Source organism: Anomaloglossus baeobatrachus, chromosome 3, assembly GCF_048569485.1.
Source record: "Anomaloglossus baeobatrachus isolate aAnoBae1 chromosome 3, aAnoBae1.hap1, whole genome shotgun sequence".
In the NCBI taxonomy this organism is placed as follows: domain Eukaryota; kingdom Metazoa; phylum Chordata; class Amphibia; order Anura; family Aromobatidae; genus Anomaloglossus; species Anomaloglossus baeobatrachus.
Window position 1 is genome coordinate 361,777,714 of NC_134355.1, and position 15,718 is coordinate 361,793,431.

The window sequence follows — 15,718 nt, forward strand, 5'->3', positions numbered from 1 at the left end:
TGTTGGCAGTTTCTTGTTCCGCGTGTTATCACCGGCTGTTGTTGTAGACAGAGGCTCCGGTTGTTCCGGCTTTTGCTCTATCTCTACTGGTGGGTGGCTATTCTCCTTCAGCTTTTGCACTAAACTGGCTATATTTGGTTATCCAGGGGGTGTATATGCTCGGAGGGAGGAGCTACACTTTTTAGTGTAGTACTTTGTGTGTCCTCCGGAGGCAGAAGCTATACACCCATGGTCTGGGTCTCCCATTACGGAACTATAAGAAAAAGAATTTACGGTAAGTAAACAAAATTCTCTTTTTTGTGAAGGGGTTCAAACAATAGGTAATTTTTCTAATTACCTGTATTTAAAGTGAATATGTATCAATATGCTGTCTTTAAGCACTGTGAACATCAGGCAGCATTTGGGTGTGCCCAGCACCTTTCACAGTGTCAGTGTAATTAAGAACAGACTGGGAGACCAATATGTTTAGTTCAGAGAGGATTTTCTAGATTGGGTACATTGTGACAAAGCATAATCAGGAAGTAATTGAAGGTGACATAACTGTGTAGGGTATCTGTACATACCATTGGGCAACACCTTTAATACCACTGTACACAAACTCTCAAAATACTGCACCTCAAACGCATAGAGTAATTGTAACAAACACAAACATCCATCACGTGGACTCGTCCAACAATCAAAACCACAGCTTTCTCAGCTTTAGCTTGTTATAAAACAACACATCATGCTTTGCTCACCTTCCCCGGGTCCACCAGTCACCGCTCCCTGGTGTCTAACATTTGCTTCAGTGCTAATGATACCTTGATGGCACATCAGACAATTGGTGATCGCAGCGTCTGCCAGAGATGCCGACATGATGCCAGCACTGTGGCCAATTCCAGACACTGCGAGCAATGGAGGAGACTCACTGGCAGACCCGGGGAAGGTGAGTACAGTGCTGTATGCTGTTACATCAAGCTGCAGTTGGGATGCAAAAATGAATTGACAGGGAAAAACCCATGTAATAGCTGATATTTGAAACTTGTGAATTTCTGGGTGAAGCCATGTGCCTTCTCTGGATTCAGATATGACATCTTTATAGCAGGGAAGGTAACATGGTATATTTCAAAAACTTCAAGTGCAATCTCTGGTTGTATGTATACAGGGGATATACAAAGGGGGCAGCAATCAAGAAGGTGCGTAATGTAAGGTAAATAGTAAAAACAAAACATGGTAGTTCAAGTAGTAAGCACCATAATAAAGCAAATGTAAACAAAATAGGAGCTGAAAACACCCGAAAAAACGTATTCAGCTACAAAAAATGTGTACAGCCAGAATAGGGTAATAGAATAAAATATAGTTTATTAAAGGAATTATCCACAACTAGGACAGCCCCTTCTGATTCCACATGTTTCCCCCAGTTAAAATAAAAAAGCCTATACTCGCCGGTGCGGTTCCAGTGGTATCCAGGGCTATTGTGACAATCAGCGCTGGCTTGTCTCCCCGCCTTTGGACATGTGAGCGGCAACCGCAGCACTCACTTCCTGCTGATTAACTCGCTTGTCTGAAGGTGGGGAGACAGAAGCCTGCGCTGACTGGACATGGGGCTCTCATGACGTTACAATGTCACGTGAGCCCCGACATTGCTGCAGCCGCGCCGGCCGTGGAAGTGAGTATAGGCTTTTTTATTTTACCTGAGGGAAATGTGGAATTTGAAGGGGTTGTCGTAGTAGTGGACAACCCCTTTTAATGCAAGTAGCGAAACATTAAAATATTTAATAAAAGGAGAGACAGGTGTGTGAACATGAGGGAGACACTAGGGGGCGACCAAATCCAACAGCAGGATAGGTGGTATGAATAAATGGGAGGTTAAATGTTGAAAGTCGCTAGGTAAATATGGTTAAGAAAAACATACTACAGTAACAATAGTCATCTACTGCAGCAAAAGGAGTATAAACATGTAAAGCTGCATGAGTAGAGAAAAAAAATGCTAGAATTACGTAGCTATGGTATATTCTTACCCATTCGTGAGCTTCTGCTGGATTTTGGTGCCTTACCAGATATACATATCTATCGATCTATTGATCAATCAATCTATCCATACACACCCCGTATTTTGCAGAGTTTAGGATGCTAATGACCATTTTCCCTGTTAATTAAAACTTCCCTGGTTTAATGTGGCGGGTCACCAGCACCAATTTTACTGTCAAATAGGAAAGTGGGCTTATATTGGGTTGCCATAGCGAATATATATAGCGGAGTTAATAGGGGACGGTACATTTGCACGCCGGTTCTATCATCTAGGCCGTTTTCAATGTGTGAATTATGCTTGTGGAGCGCATATTTGCGTTCCACGATCAATGTACCTGTGAGATGACGTCACATTGAGCGACGTCATGTGATGTACCGACGAGCCGCGGTGGAACGCTTTAACAGACGTCACTTCCGGTGACGTCGCTAGGCGCCATTTTTAAAGAGCGCTCTGCCTCCACGTGCGGAGGCGGGGATTAGGACCGAGGCAGAGCGTCAGATTGTGGCCGTTTTTGCTGCGCCCGATTGTGGGAGCTCCTGAAGAACCCTGGCGGGACTGTATGCCAGGGGGAAACGCGTCAAGCAAGCGGTTTCCAATACTGTGCCTGCATCAAGACTCCCGGTGATTTCACTGAAGGATTGCTGGTGATCTGGCGATTGGTCCATATCTTCATTATAAGATAAGTGTATGAGTACATTATCATTACATGCTCTACAGTGAAACATCTGAAGTGGGATTTTGATCCACGAGGCTGTCATTTGGCTATGCCTATAGACTATAGATGTGTGTGCTGACGGGGGAGCCAACTGTGTTGTTGTTGGCATACGGCTATCGGCCCGCTCACAGTGTGTTCTGGTGATCAAGTAGCACTATAGATATGAGTCCATTTATGTGCCATGATTGAGTGTGTAGGACAATAGGCATTTGTGCAGAGTGCTCTCTGAGTGTTATACCAATACAGCCACACTATGTCTTATGAAGGATTGCCTTTTGAGGTGTCTTGTAATTAACTTTGTACCTCTTATAGCCATTGTTTGATAGTTAGCCTGTAGAGTCACACCCATATGTGTGTCACATGTCATTAGGGTTATCCCCAATATTTTAAGCATTTGCACCTTTTGATAATTTTTTGGCAGTGCAGCAATATCCATCCTGAGCACTCCCATACTCCCAGACTAGTTGCACTTTTATTCTAGTGCAGGGAGAGGAGGGCGAGCCGACGGAGAGCGGGGGCGCCATTGCGCAATTTTAGGGTGCCGACCTCCGCAGGACAGGTAGGGAGGAGTGACAGGGTGTTTGCCCACTCCCATGCGGCACTGCGGCACTGCGGCACTGATCTGTGTATATATATGCATATGTGTGTATTGTCTTTTGGGATACGTTTTTAATCTTTAATAATAAAAATTGAAAATTTTAAGGGTTTTTCTCACGGTTTTCAGGATTTTGGTGCCTTACCAGATATACATATCTATCGATCTATTGATCAATCAATCTATCCATACACACCCCGTATTTTGCAGAGTTTAGGATGCTCATGACCATTTTCCCTGTTAATTAAAACTTCCCTGGTTTAATGTGGCGGGTCACCAGCACCAATTTTACTGTCAAATAGGAAAGTAATTAATCTATCGTTAGTGTCTCTGTAGTGTATATTATATACACACACACACACACACACACACACACTCTCTCTTTCAGTTCTTGTTTGGGAACTTAACAGATGCTGAAGGACCTCCTACTTTACTAAAGGGGTTGTCCGTTCTAAAATGGTAACTCTATGTGGCGGCTTTTACTAGAAGTAGAAGGATGATCTCTGGCAGCACTGAGTACGTATCATTTTGTTGTATTAAAGCTTGCATGCATTGATGGTGATCTGTATTATGGAGCATATTGTATGTTTTCTAGCATTTGGCCATAAATTGACATCACTTATCTTCCTGTCTTCAGTACGAACTGCATTATTGGCTATCATTGGTTTCATGCCTACAAAAGGAGAAGGTGCCATAGGTTCCTTGGATTATACACCTGAAGAAAGAAAAGCACTTGCCAAAAGGTATGCACACAGTTTCTTCAGTCTCTATTATTAATACTGGTCTTAGTTGCTGCATAATGTAGCTAAGGGTATGTAGACACATTGCATTTTTGCTGCATTTTTTTGGTTGAAGGAAAAATGCTGCCTTTTATTGTACTTTTATTTCTGAAATCTTGAAATCTCATGCACCCTTTGCTTATTTTTTCCTTGCAAATTTGAAGCAGTTTTAAATCTTCAGCATGTCATTTTTTTCAGTGTATTTTGCAGCATTTTTCTTTTCAATGGGTGAAAAAACACAGCATAAAGATTCACATATCTTACACCGCATTTTTCCTGCCAACATATCAATATTTGCAACAGATTTTTTTTCTACTAAACATGTGCATATAGCCTAAAGAGGTATTTTTTCCAATAAAAAGATGGCATATTATACTAAGCTGGGGCCTCAGCAATAATTTGGTGCTTCCCTCTGTCTTTTCTTGCATAGACACACATCAGCCACCATCTATACAGGTGAACTGTATCACAGCTCTGATATGATAACTAGAGGTGGAAACAGTTTTCCTGTCCACCTTCCTGTGTAGAAATACAATGATTGAGATGTCACATTTCAACAGCAATTCATTGTAAAGAGCATCAAATTGATAGTACAGTGGAACCTTGGTTAACGAGAACAATCCGTTCTGGGAGTGTGCTTGTAAACCAAGTTACTCATCTAGCAAAACAAGATTTCCCATAGGAAATCATTGCAATGCAGACAATTCATTCCACAACTTGTTAAATGTCCCATCCTGGTCCTCTATTGTGTCATTCCACACACGTACAAACATGCATAAACACACACGCACACGCCTATTATGCTCCTCTTACCTTCCGTTCCATCGCTGGCCTCCTGCATCTTGCAGTTCGCCGGTACAGGATGTGTATCGGGTAACCATCGCGACGAGGGAGGACCTTCCGCACCCAGATCGCTGACGTCGAAGGCAGGAGCCGCTTGCCACTGATTGGTCAGCGCGCTGCCTTTGAGTAGCGGCTGACAGCGGAAGTTCCTCCCTCGTCGCGATGGTTACCCAATGCACATTCTGTAGCGGTGAACTACAAGAACCGTGAGGCCGGCGATGGAACAGAAGGTAAGGTGAGCATATATGTGTGTGTGTGTGTGTGTGTGTGTGTGTTTGTGCGCACTGTAAGAGCAGGTGGAAGTACAGGACTGGAAGTGTGTGCGGTGAGTATTTTGCTCATACGGCAAAGCTTGCTCGTAAACTGAGTTACAAATTTACAGCAAGTTTTGCTCGTTAAGCGAAATACTCATTAACTGGGTTACTCGTTAAGCGAGGTTCCACTGTATTACCCCACAAAACAACCTTCATCTCTAGTATGTTGGTGGATTTTCTCCAATTAACAGTTCACAGAACTTTCACTTGGCCATACTAAAACTTTAACTTCATTCTTTTTTATTCTTTTGCAGGCAGATTTGTGCACTTTGAGTTGTAGTCTTCCTCCATGGCCCACGTTCTCGTTAGATTCAGCTCATGGACAGATGTCCTGACATTTTCCTTTAGAATTTGCTGATAAAATTTAGAATTTATTGTTCCAGCAATGATGGCAAGCCATCCTGGCCCAGATGTAGCATAATAGCTCCAAACCATGATACTACCACTACTGTGCCTCATAGATACAGTGTGAGGTTTTTGTGCTGTAATACAGTGTCTTTCTTCCTCTGAATATAATACTTAGCACATAAATCCAAATGTTTTATTTCTGTCTCCTCTGTTGAGAAAAAATGTTCTTATAGCCTTCTGGTATGTCCAGGGAATCTTCAGCAAACTGAAGACTCCTTTTAATCCTGTCATGCACACTATTGTTGGTCAATGTCCTCCCGATGGTGAACTTTAATATTAATATGGGGCAGCGCGGCCTGGAGCCTTGGGGGCTGCGCCTTGCAGCATGGGTGCTGTGAGGCTGGCGCTTTGTCGCTGCGGCAGTGGTCAGTGCACAGTGCCGCACAAAAAGGTTCAAGTTAGGGACCCACTCAAGAGGTTTGCCGTGACGTGGCGGTGGGCTTAATACAATCTGATCAGAATGGTAACAAAAGAACCTCATGTTCTATTTAATTTTTTGCCTAGCAGCTTTAGATCATTGTATTTTTTGGGATGTGCGATCCAAGGCTTTATAGTGTGTGAACTTTAATATTAGCTAATGAGAGAGAGGCCTTTAGTTGCTTAGAGATTACCACTGGTTTCTTTGAGACTTTTGTTGACTATTACACTTTGTACCTTGCTCTTGGGGTATTCTTTGTTTGTAGACCAGTCTTGATGGGAGTAATAATGGTCTTGAATGTCCTCCACTTATATCCAGTCTGTCTGAACATGATTTGGTGGCGTCCATACTCTTTAGAGATGATCTTGTAAGCTTTCCTATCTTGAGCATCAACAACTCTTGTGAGATCCACTCAAGCCTCTAAAATATTTGTTTTGTTTGGTTTTCTCTCCGCTTGTAGAACTTGTGTGAAAATCTGATGTAGTGTTAGGTCAAATTTATGTATTAATATTGGTAACAAACACTGCAGTCTGACAAGCTATTGACAAAGAATATATGCAAAAAATTACCCATAAAGTGTCCAACACCTTTAAGAGCATAAAGGCGTTGTCCATTACCTGATCAAACAATTATTAAATGCAGTAATCCCTAATGAAAAAAACGGATACATGACATATTGTTGTTTTGCTTACAAAATTATATACTTTCCCATCCCTTAGCAAGACATTTAATACAAGGAACACATATTTCTGGTCTTTTGCTGGTATTCTTCATTCTTGTCTCTTTTGCAGGTCTCAGGAATACTTCTGTGAAGCATGTGGGATAAGTATGAAATCTGCTTTGCTGCCACTTAACTCCGAGTCTAGTCGTGATGATCAAGAAGACAGAGAGCTTGCAAGACAAATCAGTTTTACGGTATGAACTGTATGTATTTTGTACAGTATGTTTTACTTTTGGTTATATGGTAATACTTGCAGAATCCATGTTTGTGTATTCAATCTGTCACTGTGAGCCTTTACCAAAAACGTAGAGGCTCAGTAAAGGACTTTTCTAGCAGGCATCCCATTTGTATGGGGCCTAGATAAATATTTACATTTCCTTTTAGATTTTGTCTGGATTTGGGCATGGATTCCACTCGTAAATCTGAACAGAATACGCAGCCTATGAATGTTTCTGAAAGCAATGCACAGCCTATGAATGTTTCTGAAAGCAATGTACAGCCCATGAATGTTTTCTGAAAGCAATGCACAGCTTATGAATGTTTTCTGAAAGCAATACACAGCCTATGAATGTTTTCTGAAAGCAATGCACAGCCTATGAATGTTTCTGAAAGCAATGCACAGCCTATGAATGTTTCTGAAAGCAATGCACAGCCTATGAATGTTTCTGAAAGCAATGCACAGCTTATGAATGTTTTCTCAAAGCAATGCACAGCCTATGAATGTTTCTGAAAGCAATGCACAGCCTATGAATGTTTCTGAAAGCAATGCACAGCCTATGAATGTTTCTGAAAGCAATGCACAGCCTATGAATGTTTCTGAAAGCAATGCACAGCCTATGAATGTTTCTGAAAGCAATGCACAGCCTATGAATGTTTCTGAAAGCAATGCACAGCCTATGAATGTTTTCTGAAAGCAATGCACAGCCTATGAATGTTTCTGAAAGCAATGCACAGCCTATGAATGCTTCTGAAAGCAATACACAGCCTATGAATGTTTTCTGAAAGCAATGCACAGCCTATGAATGTTTCTGAAAGCAATGCACAGCTTATGAATGTTTTCTGAAAGCAATGCACAGCCTATGAATGTTTCTGAAAGCAATGCACAGCCTATGAATGTTTCTGAAAGCAATGCACAGCCTATGCATGTTTCTGAAAGCAATGCACAGCCTATGAATGTTTCTGAAAGCAATACACCGCCTATGAATGTTTCTGAAAGCAATGCACAGCCTATGAATGTTTCTGAAAGCAATGCACAGCCTATGAATGTTTCTGAAAGCAATGCACAGCCTATGAATGTTTCTGAAAGCAATACACCGCCTATGAATGTTTCTGAAAGCAATACACCGCCTATGAATGTTTTCTGAAAGCAATGCACAGCCTATGAGTGTTTTCTGAAAGCAATGCACAGCCTATGAATGTTTTCTGAAAGCAATGCACAGCCTATGAATGCTTCTGAAAGCAATACACAGCCTATGAATGTTTTCTGAAAGCAATGCACAGCCTATGAATGTTTTCTGAAAGCAATGCACAGCCTATGAATGTTTTCTGAAAGCAATGCACAGCCTATGAATGCTTCTGAAAGCAATACACAGCCTATGAATGTTTTCTGAAAGCAATGCACAGCCTATGAATGTTTTCTGAAAGCAATACACCGCCTATGAATGTTTTCTGAAAGCAATGCACAGCCTATGAATGTTTCTGAAAGCAATGCACAGCCTATGAATGTTTCTGAAAGCAATACACCGCCTATGAATGTTTCTGAAAGCAATACACCGCCTATGAATGTTTTCTGAAAGCAATGCACAGCCTATGAGTGTTTTCTGAAAGCAATGCACAGCCTATGAATGTTTTCTGAAAGCAATGCACAGCCTATGAATGCTTCTGAAAGCAATACACAGCCTATGAATGTTTTCTGAAAGCAATGCACAGCCTATGAATGTTTTCTGAAAGCAATGCACAGCCTATGAATGTTTTCTGAAAGCAATGCACAGCCTATGAATGCTTCTGAAAGCAATACACAGCCTATGAATGTTTTCTGAAAGCAATGCACAGCCTATGAATGTTTTCTGAAAGCAATACACCGCCTATGAATGTTTTCTGAAAGCAATGCACAGCCTATGAATGTTTCTGAAAGCAATGCACAGCCTATGAATGTTTCTGAAAGCAATACACCGCCTATGAATGTTTCTGAAAGCAATACACCGCCTATGAATGTTTTCTGAAAGCAATGCACAGCCTATGAATGTTTTCTGAGAGCAATGCACAGCCTATGAATGTTTCTGAAAGCAATGCACAGCCTATGAATGTTTCTGAAAGCAATGCACAGCCTATGAATGTTTTCTGAAAGCAATACACCGCCTATGAATGTTTCTGAAAGCAATGCACAGCCTATGAATGCTTCTGAAAGCAATACACAGCCTATGAATGTTTTCTGAAAGCAATGCACAGCCTATGAATGTTTCTGAAAGCAATGCACAGCTTATGAATGTTTTCTGAAAGCAATGCACAGCCTATGAATGTTTCTGAAAGCAATGCACAGCCTATGAATGTTTCTGAAAGCAATGCACAGCCTATGAATGTTTCTGAAAGCAATGCACAGCCTATGAATGTTTCTGAAAGCAATGCACAGCCTATGAATGTTTCTGAAAGCAATGCACAGCCTATGAATGTTTTCTGAAAGCAATGCACAGCCTATGAATGTTTCTGAAAGCAATGCACAGCCTATGAATGCTTCTGAAAGCAATACACAGCCTATGAATGTTTTCTGAAAGCAATGCACAGCCTATGAATGTTTTCTGAAAGCAATACACCGCCTATGAATGTTTTCTGAAAGCAATACACCGCCTATGAATGTTTTCTGAAAGCAATGCACAGCCTATGAATGTTTCTGAAAGCAATGCACAGCCTATGAATGTTTCTGAAAGCAATGCACAGCCTATGAATGTTTTCTGAAAGCAATGCACAGCCTATGAATGTTTCTGAAAGCAATACACAGCCTATGAATGTTTTCTGAAAGCAATGCACAGCCTATGAATGTTTCTGAAAGCAATGCACAGCCTATGAATGTTTCTGAAAGCAATGCACAGCCTATGAATGTTTTCTGAAAGCAATGCACAGCTTATGAATGTTTTCTGAAAGCAATACACAGCCTATGAATGTTTTTTGAAAGCAATGCACCGCCTATGAATGTTTTCTGAAAGCAATGCACAGCCTATGAATGTTTCTGAAAGCAATACACAGCCTATGAATGTTTTCTGAAAGCAATGCACCGCCTATGAATGTTTTCTGAAAGCAATGCACAGCCTATGAATGTTTTCTGAAAGCAATGCACAGCCTATGAATGTTTTCTGAAAGCAATGCACAGCCTATGAATGTTTTCTGAAAGCAATACACAGCCTATGAATGTTTCTGAAAGCAATGCACAGCCTATGAATGTTTTCTGAAAGCAATGCACAGCCTATGCATTTTTCTGAAAGCAATGCACAGCCTATGAATGTTTTCTGAAAGCAATGCACAGCCTATGAATGTTTTCTGAAGGCATCATACTGCATCCCTAGAGCGTACCAGAAAATGGCATTAAACAGTACCACTGTCATCACTTTGCTTTTATTTTCTCGACATCACTTCATGTTCACATAGTATTTATTTACTATAGTACATGAAAGTTTTACATGTTTTTAATATTAGGCACAAGTAAATCCACCTGGAAGTTCTCAAAAGGAAGAAAACCAGTATTTGCAGACGTCACCAGAACACGAACAATCATCTTCTGTAACTCCCCAGGTAAGTTAATTTTCTATGTACAGAGGTTAAGATATTAAAGGTTACCTTGTGCTTTTTTTTCTGCTTTAGGCTCTCTTCACACCTGCCATCCTGTTTCTCTGCTCTCTTCTAAAGGAAGAGAAATGGAAAACAAATAGACCACTTTATTGTCACTGTAGTCCGTTATGTAGTAGATGTGTCCTCTATATGGATTGTATTTTAGATATTTCTAGAACAGGAGAGTGAAACAAAGTTGCACAATGTACGTGTGGATAGAGCCTGAGCGTGCTTTCACTATAATCAGTAAAAATATGAGTGTAAGGCCACGTGCCCACGGGGAAAGTGTCCTGTGAATATAGCCGCAGGACATTCCTCAGAAGCTCCCAGAAATCCGCAGCACAACTTTGTCTGAGTTGTGCTGAGTTTTTGGTGTGGAAGTCCAGCGGAATGTCCTGTGGATATGGTGCGAGCATTCTGCATTGAGGATACAGTACCATGGCTTCGGCACTGCATCCTCAATGCAGAACAAGTGCTGGAGTGATCGGTGAGTTCATACTTGCCTGTATCGCACAGCAACTTGGTTTCTGGCTGTCTCTTGCAGAAGATGGGCGGGGACTGGACGAGCTCCGGCTGTCACATGACCACAGCTCGTGCATGCCCCGCCCGCCTCTTGCAGCCTGCTCCTGGCTCCGTCCCGCTCTTCTACACCGAAGGAAGAGTCTCCGGTGTCTTCAATCAAAGCAGATAAGTATAGAGATCGCGCGCAACAATCCGCAGGAATAATTGACATGCAGTTCTTCGCGGCTGCAGCATTTCCCGCAGGTGCAAAATCCGCAGCATTGATACAGCACTCCCCAAATCCCATATGATATCATGGGGAGTGCCTGTACTTGCGTAAACCCGCGGATTTGTCTGGAAAATCCGCAGTTTTTCCACAGCAAAATCCGCATGAATTTTGTCCCGTGGGCACAGGGCCTAAAGAGTATAAAGGAAAAAAAATAGCACTATTCTAGACTTGTGAATCTGTATGAAACCAGAATATTTTATACTCTATTTTTACTTAAAAAATGTATTTGATATGATGTATTTTTTTTCCATTCAATCTGTTTCTATACCATTTGAAGAGGAAGATTCAGCTCCTATAATATGTTTGTTTTAGTAAACGTTTGTATTGTCCATGAGACAATTCTGTTGTGCCCTCAAGAAGTGTATGAATATATATAAATGGGGGCTTCAATTTCCCTTAGGCCATCTAAAACCAGACGCATGTATTTTGGGGCTGACCGGTTAATCTGCACTTTTTTACAACCATTTTTTCTACATTGCATCCAATATCGTAGAAACAAGAAATAATTCACAGCATCCATGATCATCTTCAATTTATTATCTTTGTCAATATACAGTACATACTGTAATTATCACTTCTAGGGTCAAAACAGTAAGTGCTTATCACAGTGACCATAGTGAAAACTTCAAGATTTTAGTGTTTAAAAATAAAATAATTTGCTATAAGGGCTAATGATTTCCATTTTAATCTTGCATGACCAAAAAACATTGTTATGGAATTTTTGTAGCTTTTTCAGATGGAACTTTGCAAACATTTTCTATGCAGAAATGTTCTTACTAGAAAGAGGATTTCTCCCGGAAACTCTTATAGACAAGCTATACTGGTTCAGTTTTTGTCTATCCTTCTATGAACATGTGATATGCTAACGGAGGCTTTTAGAGGCTGAGTTCTACGTCTTAGGTTTTTATCAATTTTTCTGAGCATTCTCCATGGTCTGATCTTGGGTGAATTTGCTAGGACATCTCCTAGGAAGATGATCCGCTGTCTTGAATATTTAGCATTTATTATTCATTTTTTTTTTTTACTATGATGGCCTCCGAATTGTATAGAAATGCTCTATAACAATTACCAGAAGCTTCTCTCAGCCCATTGCTGATATTTTTCTCCTTGTCATTTCGCTTATATTTGAATGCTGCAGACCCGCAAACTGTCAAAACTTATGCTTTTATGGAGTTGGTCACAGATCCTAATGAACAGTTAATAAGGCTACATTCACATGACCGTTCCGTTTTTGCGGTCCGCAAAAAACTGTCCTTTCTTTGTCGCTCCATTGGGAGACCCAGACAATTGGGTGTATAGCTACTGCCTCCGGAGGCCACACAAAGTATTACACTTTAAAAAGTGTAACCCCTCCCCTCTGCCTATACACCCCCCCCCCCGTGCATCACGGACTCCTCAGTTTTTATGCTTTGTGTTGAAGGAGGCACACATTCACTCATGCTCCCATTTTAGTCAGCAGCAGCTGCTGATTGTATCGGACGGAAGAAAAGAGGGCCCCTAACAGGGCCCCCGGCATGCTCCCTTCTCACCCCACTAAGTCGGCGGTGTTGTTAAGGTTGAGGTACCCATTGCGGGTACACAGGCTGGAGCCACATGCCGTTTTCCTTCCCCATCCCTTAGGGGCTCTGGGAGAAGTGGGATCCTATCCGGTTATCCAGGCACTGGGACCGGGCTCCCTCCGCAGCCCCTTTGGGATTCTGACGGACAGGAGACTGAGTATCATCAGGGACAGGGCCCTGCATCTACAGGTACTCTGTGTCCCCCTTGGGGACGGTGCATGGAGCACTTTGGCCTCAGACGCTGCAGCGACTGCGGTGTTGGTATGAGACCGGGACTACCGCGCCGACCGCGCCTGCTTGCCGGCCGCGGTTTTAACTTTAGTCCCCGGCTTTTGCGGCCTAGTGCCTTGAACTCCCGCCCCCGGGCCTGCCAGTCAGGGGAAAGGGCGGGACGGTCGGTCTGACGCCGACAGTGAGGGCTGGAGCACACTTAGCTGTCCTCCTCCCCCCCCTCACTAATCACTCTGGGGCACCAGATTCCCGCACTTTTGTAGTTACGCCCACGGCTCCCTCCTCCCCTGTGAACGCTGACAGCCATGTTTTAAGCACATTCTGCCGGTGGAGGACGTCTGGCTGCAGCTCTGGGAGACCCGAGGCAGGGAATCTGGTGGCCACACACCGCTTGAGCGGTCGGTAAGCCACACCGGTCACCCGGTGCTGGTCCCCCTAGAGTGCCGAACTGTATATATATATATATTTTATTTGTATACATTTTCTCGGTTCGGCTGTACTTTTAGCTTGTGGCTATATATCCCTCAGTGATCATTCTCCTGGGAGACAACAGCATGTCATTCACAAGGAGCAAGGGTGCCAAGACACAGGGTTATTTTGCAACCTGTACCTCTTGTGCGGCTATGCTACCTGCAGGTTCCACCTACCCTCACTGTGAGCAATACTCGGGCCCTGTGGCACTCGCTCAGCCGGAGCCTGGGGCACTGGGGGGACCCTCGGCCCTGGTAGAACCGCCGGCTACCCCTGTACAGGTGGCAGGGACAGAGTTTGCAGTTTTAGCTGAGAAACTCTCTGAGTCACTTTCACAATCCATGGCTCAGTCTATGGACAAATGGTCTGCTAAGATACTAGAAGTCTTGCAGTCCAGACCGGCCCTTACACAGGCCCCGGGCACTGCGGGATCGCCCCCAGGCCCCTCTCGGTCTGCGACGAAGCGTGCTCCTGGGGTGGCCTCTAGTTATTACGTGGAGGACTCCGGCACGGACCGCAGTCCCAGACCGGCTAAGCGGGCTCGCTTAGAATCTTCCCCGACTTCATCACGCTGTTCGGGGTCTCAGCTTGAGGACTCTCTAGAGGATGAGGCGGAGGTCGCAGTTCAGGACTCTGACCCTGATGTTGCTCTCAATCTTGATACACCTGAAGGGGACGCTATAGTAAATGACCTTATAGCGTCCATCAACCAGGTGCTAGATCTTTCTCCCCCAACTCCACCTATAGAGGAGTCGGCCTTACAGCAGGAGAAGCACCAATTTAGGTTTCCCAAACGTACTCTGAGTGCTTTCTTCGATCACTCTAACTTCAGAGATGCTGTCCAGAAGCACAGGGCTTTCCCGGACAAGCGCTTTACTAAACGCCTTAATGACACACGTTATCCCTTCCCCCCTGACGTAGTTAAGGGTTGGGCTCAATGTCCCAAGGTGGATCCTCCAGTCTCTAGACTGGCGGCTAGATCCGTAGTAGCAGTGGCTGACGGTTCATCACTCAAGGATGCCACGGACAGGCAGATAGAGCTCCTAATGAAATCCATCTATGAAGCCATAGGCGCGTCCTTTGCCCCAGCCTTTGCAGCAGTGTGGGCACTCCAGGCTATCTCAGCTTGTCTGTCTGAGATTAATGCGGTCACCCGTACCTCTGCTCCGCAAGTAGCGTCTTTGACTTCTCAGGCGTCGGTATTTTCATCCTACGCCATGAATGCTGTCCTGGACTCGGCTAGCCGTACAGCGGTAGCATCCGCCAATTCGGTGGCAGTCCGCAGGGCCATGTGGCTAGGCGAATGGAAGGCAGACTCTGCTTCCAAGAAGTTCTTGACCGGTTTGCCTTTTTCTGGCGACCGATTGTTTGGCGAGCAATTGGATGAAATTATTAAGCAATCCAAGGGAAAGGACTCGTCCTTACCCCAGCCCAAACCAAAGAGACCTCAGCAACGAAAAATTCAAGCGATGTTTCGGTCCTTTCGGCCCTCAGCCAGATCCCAATCCTCCTCGTCCAACAGGCCACAGAAGAGCCAGAGAAACTCTTCTGCATGGCGGTCTAAGTCACGTCCTCCAAAGACCGCCGGAGGCACCGTCTCCAAGGCGGCCTCCTCATGACTGTCGGCCTCCCCAAACCGCATCCTCGGTCGGTGGCAGGCTCTCCCGCTTTTGCGACGCCTGGTGGCCACATGTCCAAGACCGATGGGTGAGGGACATTCTGTCTCACGGTTACAGGATAGAGTTCAGCTCTCGTCCTCCGACTCGTTTTTTCAGAACATCTCCGCCCCCCGAGCGAACCGTTGCACTTTTTCAGGCGGTGGACACTCTGAGGACAGAAGGAGTTGTGATCCCCGTTCCCCCTTCAGGAACGTGGTCGCGGTTTTTACTCCAACCTGTTCGTGGTGCCAAAAAAGGACGGTTCATTCCGTCCCGTTTTGGACCTCAAATTGCTCAACAGACATGTGAGAACCAGGCGGTTTCGCATGGAATCCCTCCGCTCTGTCATCGCTTCGATGTCCCAAGGAGACTTCCTAGCATCAATC

At 43.9% G+C, this 15,718-nt stretch overlaps 1 protein-coding gene across 1 annotated transcript in view; it reads left to right on the plus strand.

The window, feature by feature from the left end:
• The window catches only part of UBE2J1 (ubiquitin conjugating enzyme E2 J1), a 74,695-nt gene that overhangs the window by 43,796 nt on the left and 15,181 nt on the right, over window positions 1-15,718 (plus strand). Inside the window, exons 5-7 of the mRNA XM_075340136.1 lie at window positions 3,959-4,064; window positions 6,875-6,998; window positions 10,492-10,587. Of these exons, the coding sequence (XP_075196251.1) occupies window positions 3,959-4,064; window positions 6,875-6,998; window positions 10,492-10,587 (326 nt within the window). The remainder of the gene's footprint in view (window positions 1-3,958; window positions 4,065-6,874; window positions 6,999-10,491; window positions 10,588-15,718) is intronic.